At 37.1% G+C, this 15,663-nt stretch overlaps 1 protein-coding gene across 2 annotated transcripts in view; it reads left to right on the top strand.

The window, feature by feature from the left end:
• Window positions 1-15,663, top strand: part of LOC147074559 (midasin) — a 97,649-nt gene that overhangs the window by 19,770 nt on the left and 62,216 nt on the right. For both annotated transcript variants that reach the window (XM_085943382.1, XM_085943383.1), the window contains exons 8-13: window positions 1,372-1,537; window positions 2,190-4,503; window positions 5,749-6,621; window positions 8,179-8,307; window positions 12,475-12,625; window positions 14,463-14,692. In XM_085943382.1, the coding sequence (XP_085799508.1) occupies window positions 1,372-1,537; window positions 2,190-4,503; window positions 5,749-6,621; window positions 8,179-8,307; window positions 12,475-12,625; window positions 14,463-14,692 (3,863 nt within the window). The remainder of the gene's footprint in view (window positions 1-1,371; window positions 1,538-2,189; window positions 4,504-5,748; window positions 6,622-8,178; window positions 8,308-12,474; window positions 12,626-14,462; window positions 14,693-15,663) is intronic.

A 15,663-nucleotide genomic window follows, 5' to 3' on the forward strand; every position in this document is an offset into this window, starting at 1 on the left:
TACCACAGTGAAAGTAATGCTGCGATTACATTATGATCACATCACGTGCTGTCACATACTGGTACGGCGACAAATTTAGTGTATGGTTTTGTTATTCCACAGAATATTTTGAATGATCACTATCTTAACTTGTAATTTATCAGTATTTTGAATTATTATCATTAATGGTAATTTCAATTAATTTTAACAATTTCTACGTCTGCGTATGTTAAAATTACTTGCGTTCTTGCATCCATAGATAATTTTGAACAGAACCCAACCAGCAGACCATAGATAATAGACGTAAACACCAGACATGCAAAATAATTTAATAGAAAATCCATAGAGAAAAAAATAAAAACGGAGCGCGCATTTTGATGTCAGTCGAAAATGTGTAGGCATGCAGAACATAATAAAGATCATTGAGTCATGCGGTTGCCGATGTAGCGCGGTACGCGTGAGGTGACCTCATTGTTATCCTGACAATGTTTGTTAACAAAATGTGTTACGGGATGGGGGGCATGAGTCTGATAACATTTTAAATACCAAGCAAAACGACATTACACACTTTTTTCCCGTAGCGGAAGTTTACTGTGACAGCACATAATGTGATGATAATATATTTGACGCATAATTAATACCATTTGTTCCCACGTAATTTAATTGATAATTTTTAGGTAATTTTTTTATGGCCTCGCACTAGGCAGCCACAATAAGCCAACGATATTTGACTGCCTAGTGCGTTCGCTTGAATACATTTTAATACAAATATGAAGATCATGTTGGCAGCCTGGCTGCCTAGTGCGCGGCCAGCCTTAAAGTTCACACAGCCAAGAGGGGTGCTGTTAAAACATAGCTTTTTTTTGTAGCAATTACAACTAACTTATTGTAACAATTATAATACCTCAATGCATATGATATATACCCTCGATAGCGGCCGATGATGGTCTTGTGTGTAGAATAGATGCGCTGGGCTGCGTGCAGATGTATTTAAAAGTCACAAAAGAAGTGTATGAGTGTTTTGATTCAAACTAGCTAGTCAACGATAAAGTATTTTGGTACGATAAAACGAGGTTAACGGTTGTTGTAAAGACCCATCATTCAGGTATTCTGGCGTCCAGTCGGTGGTGCCGAATCGTACCACGCCAGTAAAATATATGTGGTTACAATTATAAATGTGAGCTACTACAACCACATGGGAAGGATGTGGGTGAATGTAGATTAACGGACTATGGTCACTGACCTTGGAGTTGTCTTAATACTGATCTGTACTTATAATTTGGTGTGCAGAGAATAACTTCAAGTGTTCATTGAGTTACTGTTGTATTTGGGACCTGGGCGAGGAATGTAGATTGGATATAATTGGTTCAAACAATGTTTATGAATTTTCAGGTCAGTCCCCTCACTATTCATTGCGTACGCTTTGCCGTGCGCTGGCAGCAGCCCCCACCGCTAACTGTGGAACAGTCACCCGATCCCTCTACGAAACTACTTGTCTCAGCTTCTTGACTCAATTGGACAGTACATCGCATCCCAAAGTTGAAGCTATGATAGCGAAGTAAGCATTTGTGAGCAATTATACCTGTACCATGTTTGTGTGTAAGGCTCGTATTAGACTATAAGAGATGTTTGAAGAGCATTCTTTTATAAAACATAACAGGCCATGTACACTATGTACAAAACATATTCTTTAACGCATGTTTAAGTTTATCACATTTTACTTCACATTCAATTTAGATACAAATTTTTAGATGCAATTCTTTTTCTTCTTTGCAAGAAACCAACTCCTGATCGTTTTAGAGATATTTTTATTATAAAAAGATTCAACTTACGTAAATTGATAAATCCGTACACCACTGAAATGATAAATTCGGATGATTGCGATTAGCTGCACTGGAGGGGATTGTTAGTTCACAGTTTTAACACGTGGACAAGAAGTTCTTGTTCGACAATAAGGAAGACCAGAAATACTGTTATGTATATGTAATTTGCGTTTTACAAATGTTTACTTGCTCGTTGGATAATGGGGAGTAACTTTTTATCTGATATCATGTTATGTCCCTTTTGAATTCCAAGGGAACATGAAAAATGTAAAGTTAATCAAAAACCATTTTTTTGTATCCTTTTAATCATTCTTAAAGTACTGCATTACTTATGGGATTAACACTTTATTTGTGAAACATATTAATAAGAATGCCTTTTTATTTCAGTGCTGTCCTCGGAAAGAAGAATCTAAAAAGTGTGATGAAGCAACCGATTCCGGAACCCAAATCAAAGGGGAAAAATTTCATACCGTTCGAAGGGTATTGGATCTGCCAAGGACAACTGAAGCCGATAATTCCGGATGACTATGTTTTGACACCGTCTGTGAGAAAGAATCTCAGGGATTTAGTCAGGATTATATCTCTTGGAAAACTGCCCATCCTTCTGCAAGGTGACACGTCTGTTGGTAAAACTTCTTTGATCACTTATATTGCCAAGGCATCCGGAAATCGCTGTGTCAGAATCAATAACCACCAGCACACGGATCTGCAAGAATACGTCGGATCTTACGCGACTGATGCCAATGGAAAACTTGTCTTCAGGGAAGGTGTTCTCGTGGAAGCGATGCGAAAAGGCTACTGGATAATTCTGGACGAGTTGAATTTGGCACCAAGCGATGTCTTAGAAGCTCTCAACAGAGTCCTCGACGATAACAGAGAATTGTTTATTCCCGAAACACAACAAGTCGTCAAAGCTGATCCGAACTTCATGCTATTCGCCACTCAAAATCCGCCTGGACTTTACGGAGGTAGAAAACTTCTGTCTAGGGCGTTTAGAAACCGATTTGTCGAGTTGCATTTTGATGAAATTCCCAGACCCGAGTTGGAAACCATCATGCATCAGAGGTGCCACATGCCGCCATCGTACTGCAAGAAAGTCATATCTGTCATGTCGGAACTTCAAGCCAGAAGGAAAGGCTCAGCCGCCGTCCAAGGTAAAGAGGGTTTTATCACTCTCCGAGATCTATTCAGGTGGGGACAGCGGTACAGAGTGGCTTCCGATACTGACAGTGCTGCCGGAAAATATTACGATTGGGATCAGCACATTGCGGATGAAGGATACCTCGTGCTTGCGGGAAGAGTCAGACAGACAGATGAGCGAAAAATCATCCGGGAAGTTCTTCAGAAACATATCAGGAGAACTGTTGATCCTGAGAATCTTTTTACTCTCTCAACCAACACGTCCCCGGTTACACGGAAATTATTGGAAACCATCGTCACTTCCAAAGTAGAGGAATTCAAACATGTGGTTTGGACTTTTAATATGCGACGTTTGGCAGTTTTGGTGGCTAAATGTTTTACATTCAAAGAGCCCGTTTTGCTAGTTGGTGAAACCGGTTGTGGTAAAACAACAGTTTGTCAGGTTATTGCTGCATTAAAAAGCAGTAAGCTTTTCGCAGTGAACTGTCACATGCACACTGAAGGATCCGATTTCTTGGGAGGGTTAAGACCTGTGAGAAACTATAACAATGATGGTAAATTGTTTGAATGGGCCGACGGGCCGCTCATCGACGCCATGAAGACAGGACAGCTATTTTTGGCTGACGAGATTTCTCTCGCCGATGACAGCGTTTTGGAGAGACTCAACTCCTTATTGGAACCCGATAGGCAGCTGCTTTTGGCCGAGAAAGGCTTGGACCTTGAAAGTGATTCTGCTTGCGTGGTGTCGGCTGCGGAAGGGTTTCATTTCATCGGCACAATGAATCCGGGCGGAGATTACGGTAAAAAGGAACTTTCGCCTGCATTAAGAAACAGATTCACCGAAATCTGGTGTGATCACGTCACAACCAGGGAAGACCTCTTGGCAGTATTGGAAAGAAGCGTCGATGCCAATATTTCATTGGGAATCTATGAAGACGGCACTTCTGGTATTGGTCATAAGATATTAGACTTTGTGCATTGGTTCAAGGGCACCAAAATCGGAGAACGATTTCCGTGCAGCATTCGAGATCTTCTATCCTGGGTACACTTTATCAACAGCACTACTGAAAATAACTCTGTGGATGCAAGCGAAGCGTTCGTTCACGGAGCCAGTCTAATATTTTTGGATTGCTTCGGAACAGGGTTATCCGGAGCAGAAAGTTTAGATTCTTTGAACGCCGTACGGAAAGAAGCAATTGAATTTGTCATAAAACAAGTCGAAAGTGTCGGCAGCACAAAGATTGACAATCTAAGAAGACTTCTTCTGCACAGTAACACTCAACTATCGGCTGAAAAGGTATTCGGGAAGTTCGGCATTGATCCTTTCTATATATCGTGCGGTGCCGGAAGTGAGGCTTCAAACGGTGATGAGGTCTCTTCCAACTTCAGTTTTACCGCCCCAACTACAGGAATCAATACGATGAGGCTGTTGAGGGGATTGCAGTTGAAGAAGGCTATTCTGTTGGAGGGAAGTCCCGGTGTCGGAAAAACAAGTCTTGTGACAGCGCTGGCCAAAATATCTGGACACAGAATTCTCCGTATAAATCTCAGCGACCAGACTGTAAGTATGCGAGTGATTTAACATATTCTTTCATGTGTTTTGTTAAAACTTCAAAGCTGCGTGCTTCATGCGTTCTTTAATGTGCTAAAAAATTGGAAATGGAGTTTGATTGAATTTTGAAAACTGACCAGCATCATCTGCAATTTGTATTTTTAGTTCAATGGAAATAAATAAGTGTGACTGACAAAGTTTAATGTGCACTATTTATGATTGATTTCCACGTGTGGCGATTTTTGTCATTCAACTGTATGTTGAATAATAGTTGAAAGTCAATTGATAAGTAGGAACCTTATCCAATAAAGTTGATCAACTTGTAAGTTGAATTGAACAAAATTGAGGTCCTTCTTAGACTATAGATACATCTAGACGCCACCCGTTGCATTGCTAAATGAAGCCGCGTGCCTTGCGTTTGGTTTGTGGGCGAGCGAACGCATTTGTCTACAAATGTTCGAGACCATAGACCATTTCGCTAGTGCTCGCCCAAAGTGCTCGCACTAGATGCTCAGAATTAAAATATAATTTTCTATTTTTTTACGTTATATAGTATTTTTAAGCGGTCAAAATGCAACCATTAGATAAAGATATCCATAATTTAAGTTATTTTAAAGAAACACTAGGTCACTGATATTAAAATATATAATCAAATACAAATAAATTATCACGAACATGTATCAACTTACCTATGAAACGTAATACCATCTTCTTGCTTATCAGTACGGCTACCATATTTTAAGACAACACACAGAACCATCTTTTCTACTTAATTAACTAAAAATATTTACCACTGACTTTATGTTTAACACAAACTATAGCAATTTTAGCAACACAAGCTCACAAGTTATCGACGCTATGTGAAGCGTTTCGCCCCGATTTTTGCGGTACTTTTGGAAACTAGCTCACACTTATGTAGATCTTTTATCTTACTCTAGCGCGTGTCGCAGAGATTGTAAGGGTGCCGAATACTTTCTCACTCGCACTCATGCATCGTTTTTGTTCAGGCCTTGAGGTCCTTACTCTGGTCGATTCAACGGTCAATAATAAATAACAGATTAACCAAGGTGATGACAACTTTCATTAGCACGTCAGACATTGCGAACATTACTCTCTTAATATGGTACAACTCTGAAGTCAACAGATTGTTGAACGTTTTCTCATCATTTTTATTGTCTTTTTATTGTATATTTCGAAATAGCCATAGCCAACTTCTTTCTCCCGTCTGATATTATTAATATTTTTTTTTCGCAGGATGTCAGTGACCTATTTGGAGCTGACCTCCCTACGGAAGATGGTTCATTTGCGTGGCGAGAGGGTGCTTTTCTTACAGCGCTCCAAAACGGTGACTGGATTCTTCTCGACGAGCTCAATCTTGCTCCGCAAGCCGTTTTGGAAGGTCTCAACGCTTGCCTTGACCATCGAGGTGAAATATTTATTCCTGAACTCGGGAAAACGTTCAAAGTCAAACAGGGCACGAGGATATTCGCTTGTCAGAATCCTCTGCGGCAAGGCGGCTCGAGGAGAGGTCTCCCGCAATCGTTCCTCAACCGGTTTACGCAAGTCTACGTCGATACGCTGTCGTCGGATGATCTCCTCTTTATCACATCATCTCAATACCCGAAAATACCTTCGCCGGTCCTGCAAAATATGATCACCATGAACTCGAAAATACTCACCGAAACATCAGAGTTACTCCTTTGGGGCCACAGAGGAAGTCCGTGGGAATTGAATTTGAGAGATATTCAACGATGGTGTGAAGGTATTATGAAAGATTGCAGTATTAACCAAAGAAATTTGACTGATGTAAGTGTCCCGATCGCTATCAAGCCTGGAAAGATGGCGCAACTTCTCTATATAGACAGAATGCGAACTGCTGATGATAAAACTCATGTCAAAACAATATACGAAAAGATATTTTATCCCGAATATCCCATGAGCAGTGAACACCCACTGTTTTATATGACAGAAGAAAAGATTCATGTCGGAGATGCGTCGATAAAGCGGAATTCTGGCAGTTTAAATAAAAATGTGGCGTCTGATAAAAATCTACTTGTTTTGAGGAATCAACTCACCACCTTGAAGTCGTTGATCCAATGCGTCAACATGAATTGGCTGGCTATTCTGGTAAGAATATTATTAAAGTCAATAGAATTGCCTTCTCTCTAAATAATCGCATCTTGTAAAATATAACATGATATACAGCAGTAGGTATCTCATTTATCCTGATTTCATTACGATCGTCAATTTCGTATTGGCATCCAATGACACGATGGTGTAATGGCGTTAGAACAGTGTTTCTAGTGTCAATGTTCATTTGAGCGAACGATATTGATATTAAAATATGAATTATGCCATTCGGCAGACCCGACAAAAACCATTGGGAATTTATAGCAATATCACCTTTATTGTAATGGCGTTAGAACAGATTGTGCCATTCGGCAGACCCGACAAAAAAGTGAGTGTCATTTTTTTTTCCAGATGCTTCGTCCATATTAATGTCGTTCATTATTGGCATTAGTAAACTGACTAAAATTTTTACGCTATGAAATAAAAAAGTTTGTCTATCTTCATTGCCAATTAATCCGGATATTCTAGGTTCTACTCATTTATCAAGTATGGAGTTCTACCACGTGGACCCAGATCAATTAATGTCTTATTTCATTTCAAATTAACATACTCTTTTCAACTTTAGTCGTTAACCCATTGGATACAGGCAGAAAAGGAGAAAAAGTGGATCAGCCAGAGTTTACTAAACCTGCTACAACTTTAATATCATCTGATTAATTTAAGTATTTTTTCATATCTTGTGTAGGTATTGAAACACTTCAATTAATTAAACTCATCTTTTTAAATATGTATGTAAATTTGTAAGGCTTAAGAAATATCTGGAAGTGAAAACTAAAACATTTTTACCAAGGACAAACGTATTCGATGAGTTAATCTATCTGTTCTATCTGAATATTTAACTTGGTATTAAATAATGGTTACTAGCCATTCACACAACTCATTGGGTCTACTCTTTATATACGATGGGTTGCACATACAAACTCGTTTCGAATGCAGCACGTCGAATTTGTTGGCATTCACAAAACACAATATTTTACTTAATGTATTGTGCACACAGCGTTAATGCAACATTGTTGGTTGAAAATAACATGTTGTCGTATGCAATATAGTTGGAAGCGCTTGGTATGAATATTACTGAAGCGTGTAGCTTAAAAAGTTTCCGCTACTATTGTTAGTCCAAACGACCGCCGCTACCCTGTGATTGTCAGATCACCGCAGTACATGACAATGGAGGCAGACATAACGAAATGATATTTTAGTTTACGAGATATCCTTCCAACAATTTACTGAAACATTGTGCATTAGTATATTTCAAACTGATAATTAATGTACCCTATATCTTATTTTTATAAATGCCAATACAAAATCACTGTTTCGTTGTTGAATGTACAATGACGTTTATCCTACTTAAATATTTATTTTGGACATGAGTTTTCATTTCGACTAGTCGTGCCAGTGTACACGAGTGCAAATGCAACATTGTTGGTAGTTACGATTTATAACCATACTGGTGTCGTGTCGAATTTCACTGTGCATTGCCCTAAAATTTAAATAATACGAGATACGACATGTTATGTATTAATACATATTTTTATGATTTTGATGTTTACTTAGGTTGGACCTACGGCAAGTGGGAAAAGTAGCAGTGTTCAAGTCCTTGCTCAGCTGATTGGAAAAGAATTGAAAATACTCCCTGTCACTTCGGCCATGGACACTATTGATATATTGGGAGGGTTCGAACAAGTAAGCTACAGTTATATATATATACTTAATTTTTGTTGTCATGACATTGCTACTACCTGTCTATTTACTTAAATATATACATATACAGTCGAGCTCGGTTATTACGATCACGGATATAGCGAGATCTTGGATGTAACGAGGAAACATTCGTTGACATTTTGGTTTATGATTTTTTCTATACATTTGTTCACTTTTATAACGAGCTCCTTATCGGATATACCGAGCTAAAATATCGTCAAAAATTTTCTTAAAGTTCTAAATGTGTCGATCGTTTAAAAACCTTTCGACCCTTAGCAATAAAATCCAACCGGACAGGATGACGCCGGGTTCGGATTACGTTTATGACACTAGTTAAGTGTCTAAGTACCTAATTGGTGTTTTCTCCGACAAGATTGAAAAAGTATCCACGCATATTGTTACCGCCTAAACCATGGCATCCTCAGAGGATCCAAGGCCATGAGGCCTGAATCATCATTGGGCGGATTCATGCAAACATGAGCAGATCGACCGCGAGACAAATTTATAGCCCGTAAGCTTAGATGTATGAAAATTTATAGTCATCCTTTTGGCAACTTCAACAAGTGAAATCATTCTAGCCCTTAATGTATGTAAAATCCTGCATTTTTTTATACCTACATTAATTCTAGAAGCAAGCAAAGTAAAACCTAGCATCATTATAAATTTTATACCTACTTATTCAATTTTAAACATACAAGCAAGCTGTAGAAAAAAAACTCAAAACTTTCGCGATGTACTTTGCAAAGAAATATTTTAAAATTATACCTGCTAGCCTACTAGGTACCTAGTAAGTAGGTAATAATTTTTTGAGCCAAGCGAAAATTCTCAGAAATGCCACAGACTCAGCCAAGGTTATGCTTCTTAACCCAAGTACCTACAAACTTCAGGCGCCCTTGGTCATTTCCAGCGAAAGAATTTGTGCAGATGGTGATATTTTTTTTTGTTGTTTTCGAGAGTTGTCTGAAGCCTCGTAGATAAACAAAGGGACAGGGACATTTGGTCCGCGACCTTTGACGGCGTCGGCCGCTACGGCCGACATTCAGCTAAATTTACCTATTTTATAAATATTCATTTTATACGCTGTACATCTTAGATTAAAGAATACTGTACATATTGTAACTGTAAAATGTATTTTGCCAAATAAAACACAGTTTTCGCCCGTAATTCCGCGTTGTCAATGAAGCACGCATGTCCCCGAAAGAAGCCAGCAGACGAACACCGTGACCTTTAATTCATCAGGGGGGGTCCAGCGCATCCCAACACAGTTAAAATAAAATCATAAATATCCAAGGCTTTTGGTGAGAAACATTTTAATATAATGTTACTGAGGTGAAAAGGTGCTTACTCGCAACAAGTAATTTGACTGTGTGAATTTTGTATTCAAAAGAATATGTTATGAACAATTTTTTTTTCCTTTCTCACCGAATCAGCATTATTCAAAACTGCTGACGGCATGTGAACCATTAAGATTAAATAAATAAATGATATTAATTTGATAACTGAGTCACACAGATCCGACGACAGCTACAAGTGTATGATTAAATTTTACTTATATTTGACAATTCACATATTTATCGTATCAAAGCAGGAATTTGAATATAATCTTGAGCTACCTGTGGAGAGATATTTGTTTGTCAATTTTATGTAGGCCGCCAAAAGCAATACATTGACCATTATTTTTGAGGTGAATAATCACGTAAAACACAGAAATGCATATATAGGTTATGAAAACCAAGCAATAATAGACTTCAAATCGGAATGCGAGCCGCCATTTTGCTTTCAGGGCTGCCAATAGACAAGGAAAATAATTAAATTGTTACCAATATAAACACAATATATACAATCGTTTGATTCGAAAATCGAACTGCTTTCTAAAATCCTAATATGGAATGTGTATAAGACTCCTATCTAGAGTCAAATTTCTTTGACTTGCAGGCTTTCAAGACAATCGGTTGACCAAAGAAATATTATAATTGGTCAACCTTTCATGTAAAATGTTGCCATCTGTGATTACTTGACTCATTGTTTGCCGCTTTTCAAAAATGTCGCTGAATGGTATTGAATGCTCATATTTCGTAAATTTAATACACATGTTGTTACTGTAGCAATCATACCAGTCAGCATTAAATGAGTGACACACTTTAATATGCATCTTTTGTTGTCAAAACAAAACAATAGAGCGCATATATTCGTCAGCATTTCCTCAATCATAACTAAATCAGAAAGGTCTGTTATGATTGGTAATTGCGACAATATCTCTTGTAATATATCTACTGCATTTTTTAACCCTTTCCCGGCGACCGTATTCCAATAGGATACGGCTAGTACGTAACACATGGGCGACCGTATAGCAGTCAGATACGCAAACCTTGACCTGTGGATAACGCAATAAATATTTTTCATGCAGCATTGAGAATTTTATTAAAAAATAGCCCGATCCATCCGCCTACTTCCACCTATATAACTTTATCAAAAATATGTTGTTTTAATTTCATAATCATCGATCTTTCGAACCCTCTCGATCTATTGAGATTCGCCGGTACGATTGCATCAGTTCAAATCTACGCGGTATTTTAGAGCGCCTGCGCACTAGGTATACAAAATATTTTCATTCGCGTAGAGTGTGCGCCGAGTGATTTACCTTGTAAAGTTGAATATTCACCGCGATCTTTACAACACCATGTTTGCGGGAATAAAAGACAACCAAAAAACCGAACCGAAAACAATAATGTGTCGTCGAAATATTTCTAAAAATATGTACTTGAACTTGTGTTCTGGATTATGTCATTTATTTTTATTACTCATGGTCGTGTGTCACCCCAATTGTTTAAGAAGTCATAAATCGAGCTCATTATTGAAAGACGTAAATATGTGGTAAAGATTCGTCCACACGGAATGACAAACTAGATTAAACTTTTCAGTTTTATTGAGCATTGTGTTATGTTAGTGATTGTTGAATATAATATATTATTATATTTTAGTTAGGACGATTGCGAGTTTTACCAATAAATTACGAATTACTATGAAGGAATATATAAAACGTATAAATAAACATAAGTATAAAAAAAAACACACACGGGTACACAACATAATATAAAATATAAATCATGGAATATTGACTTTTCAACTATATTACATATTATCTTTGCATGCAATTTAATGTTTATAAAATTTTAAAACCTCACGCAAAAAAATGTTTTTTTTTAAATTACGCAGATCTTACAAAATAAATATTGTTTTTTTATAAAGTATAAAACGACAATCACTAACATAACACAATGCTCAATAAAACTGAAAAGTTTAATCTAGTAAAAATCCAAATTACACTCAAAAAAGAACAAAAGAAATTATTACAATATTTCAACCATGTGGACTCAACTTTACGCGACCCATAAAACTTGTAATAATATGACACAATAAAAGCTATTATTTTCAATATTTTTAATGGCATTTTTAAGTGTTTCTAACATGACTAAAATAAAATTAGTGTCAGTGATTTATTTCTTTTCATAGGCGCACAATCAAGATTACGCGTTTTTACGTCATCAAAGATGGCTCCGAAATTTTTCAGTTCACTGGACTATGGACGTTTTTATTCAAGTAAACACAGCTAAATTCAACAATCGATTCTATTTTTTAGTGTGGCACTTCGAACCTTATGTATCTAGGCATGATAACAGTAATACCAGCTATTTTTAATTGCCGTATTTATCATAATACAGCGAAGCAAAGCATTTAGAAAAACCGTACCGCAGACGGAGCTACTGTCATGTTTAAACTTACGCGGCGGCCGGGTTAAAGGACAATGCAGGAATTCTCACTCAACTCATCGGGTCCGTCACGAGGGACACTACTATTATCATGAGTCCTTCACTCGACATAGTCAATCGTCATTCCACTCGAATCAAGTATCTGTTCATTAATATAATCAATATCTTGATCAAATCGATCTCACCAGTACATCCGTATCCACGATTATAATCTCACTTTATTATCCTTATTGTATTCAGTGTATACTTGTAACAATCAATAAACTCTCCTCCAAACATCCACGCAACAACGACCTTTACTACCTCCACCTCATATAAGGCCAAATTACTAATACTATGGGTCGGCGATCTTTGCTAATGCATTTCTTTATTATTTCAGGCGGATTACAATCGACACCTCGAGGACATCTCAACGAAAGTAGAAACAATTCTTATGTCCACCTTGCAGCGTTGCCTGCTGTCCAAAGAATATGTTGAGGCAACACAAATCTTGAAGAAATGGGAAGCGTATAAAACCATGGGATATACAAGTTAGTTTTTACATTATTTCACACCAAACAAATTAGTTGTTAAGGCGTTGATTCCATTACATTTTGATTTTGTTTTGATAGAATCCTTGAAATAATTTGTAAAATCTCGGAAAACCCATACATAGCTGACACTTTTGAGTATGATAGGGGTAAAATAACTGTAGTAACATACTTATCATTGAGCAAGTGACTAAAATCCATTTCTCATAAAAACAAAAAATCTGTTAACCCATTGGACTCAATAGGCGCCAATTTGGCGCCGCTGTTACAGGATGCGGGACATGATGAAAATCAAACAATTTTAATCATATTTTGTTTTTTTGATGAGTTATATCAATTTTAGTAATCAGTGTGCCTTTTTAAGTGATTCTGAAAAATTCACCCTGTCTCGAATGTGGACGTACGAGGGTGGGTCAATAATTCCTTAGAAAAAAGCATTAAAACAGTTTTTATTTTTGTATTTTTTTTTTATTTCTCAACATAATCTCCTTGGAGCTCAATACACTTGGTTAGACGTTTCTCAATTTTTTTTAAACCGTCAGAAAAATAAGTTTTCGGAAGGTCCTCAAAATAAGCATTTGTCCGATCGATGACTTCTTCATTTGAAAAAAAACGTTGTCCACTTAGCCATTTTTTTAAGTTTGGGAAAAGGAAAAAGTCACTGGGGGCTAAATCTGGCGAATACGGTGGGTGGTCGACCAATTCGAACTTCAATTCTTCAATTTTAGCCATTGATCGTAAACATGTGTGAACACGGGCATTGTCCTGATGAAAGAGGATTTTTTTCCTGTTTAAATGAGGCCGTTTTTCTTCAATTTTGTTTTTTAGCTGGTCCAATAAAGATGCATAATAATCCCCTGTTATTGTTTTTCCTTTTTCCAAATAGTCAACGAAAATAATTTCACGTGCATCCCAAAATACAGTAGCCATAACCTTACCAGCTGATTTTACGGTTTTCACCTTCTTTGGACATGGTTTGCCTTCGCAATCCACTGCTTTGACTGTTCTTTCGTCTCGGGAGTATAGTGGTGTATCCATGTTTCATCTACAGTCACAAAGCGACGAAAAAATTCATCCGGATTGCGTTGCATGGGCGACAACAGGGCTTTAGAGGCCACCACCTTATTGCGTTTATTGTCGACTGTGAGCAAACGCGGCACCCATCTTGCAGAAATATTTTTCATGCCCAATTTGTCATGTAAAATAGAAATGACGCTACCTTTTGAGATCCCTGAAACCTCAATTATCTCACTCAACTTTAATCTTCGGTCACTTAACACCATATCGTGGATTTTATTGATCATTTCTGGTGTAGTCACCTCTACAAGACGTCCTGAGCGTGGTTCATCCTTTGTTGATGTACGACCACGTTTAAATTCATTTAACCAGTTATAAATAGTTGCAAGTGAAGGAACAGATATGCCGTGAACTAAATCCAACTCATTTTTTATTTCCTTTGCTGTTAACCCTTTTATATTAAAATGTTTAATAACAGCTCTAAACTCAATTTTCTCCATTTTCCATTTTTCCATTTTCCACAAGCAAATTTTTTTTTTAAATGTACGAGAAACACACAACAACCCGACCAATCTGATTGAAACTTCGCAGCATACTGAATCGGTAGTGCCGCTGCATGAAAACAAACCGCTTACAGTACTAGTCGCGCCACCTGTTGGCTTTTCTAAGGACTTATTGACCCACCCTCGTACATACATATTATTTTCTTCACCAAGGATATATTATAAATTATTCTTAAATTATAAACAGGTATGTTCTTGAGGCTTTTCCAAGATATATTTTGAAATCCAATATTAATTTCTGTAATTTGTATTTTTAGATACAAATGTTGTGCATACCATGGAAGAAGAAACAAAGATGTTTAACTTGCGACAGGGCGTCCTGAAAACCCTCATGGTCCATTTGAGTGATAAAAATAAAGGCAATGATTTGAGTTTTACCATTGCCGATACCCTGGAGAGATTGCAGCGATTGAATGCGATGGTCTTGAAGAAAGGCAGTATTAACGCAGGAGGAAAGTTTGAATGGGTCGACTCTCTGCTTGTCAAGGTATATGCATATTCTGTTCCTCAGTCAGAGCACATAGTTTTGGCAAAAGGTGCCTGTTGAAGGAAGGTAGGCTGTAGTGTAAGTAACTGAAAAAAAGTCTTAGGACAGTCAGACGGGATCTGAATTTGAATTTTTTTTTTGTATCTTCAGTATTTTACTGATTCAATTTATTGACTTCATGTTTTTTTTGTAATAGATATTTCACTAAAAAAATCGTGACGCACACTGCGAATCGAACTTGCGTCAAATTTTATGGCTTCATCTGTTGTGTTCGCTATCCTTGAAATCACAAATTCCTACACAATGTCAATAAAATTAACTAGGTATATTGAGATGGGTTATGAAATAACCTCTGAAGATTGTATAAATAAACAAATATGTATACTTACTATCTTTTGTTTAATTCCTAACCTGTTTGTTTTGAAAATAATGCTGTGATTACATTATGATCACGTCACGTGCTGTCACATGCTGGCATGCCGACAAATTTAGTCTGGTTTCGTCATTCCTCAAAATATTTCGAATGAGCACAAACTATCTATAAATTCAATTATGGAAACTGCCAACTCTAATTTATTAATATTTTGAATTATTATTCGTTATTCATGGTAATTTCAATTAATTTTCACAGTCTACGTGTGCGTATGTTAAAACTACTTGCGATATTGCATTCATAGATAATATTTTGAACAGAACCCAACCAGCATACCATAGATAATAGATGTAAACAACAAACATAGCTAATAATTTAATAGAAAATCCACAGAGAAAAACCACTAAAAACTAAAAACACGCGATTTTGATGTGAGTTTAAAATGTATAAGCCTGCAGAATATAGAAAAAAAGTTTACCGACTTGTGCGGTTCATGATGAGTGACGTAAGTGACAATGTTCGTTTAAAGGTTTAAAATGTGCTACGGGATGGGAGCGTCAGTCTGATAACATTTTAAATACCAAGAAAGCGGCATTGC

The sequence above is a fragment of the Rhyacophila brunnea genome, unplaced genomic scaffold (assembly GCF_057557595.1).
Source record: "Rhyacophila brunnea isolate RB1 unplaced genomic scaffold, BYU_Rbru_1.0 scaffold_16, whole genome shotgun sequence".
NCBI classification, from domain to species: domain Eukaryota; kingdom Metazoa; phylum Arthropoda; class Insecta; order Trichoptera; family Rhyacophilidae; genus Rhyacophila; species Rhyacophila brunnea.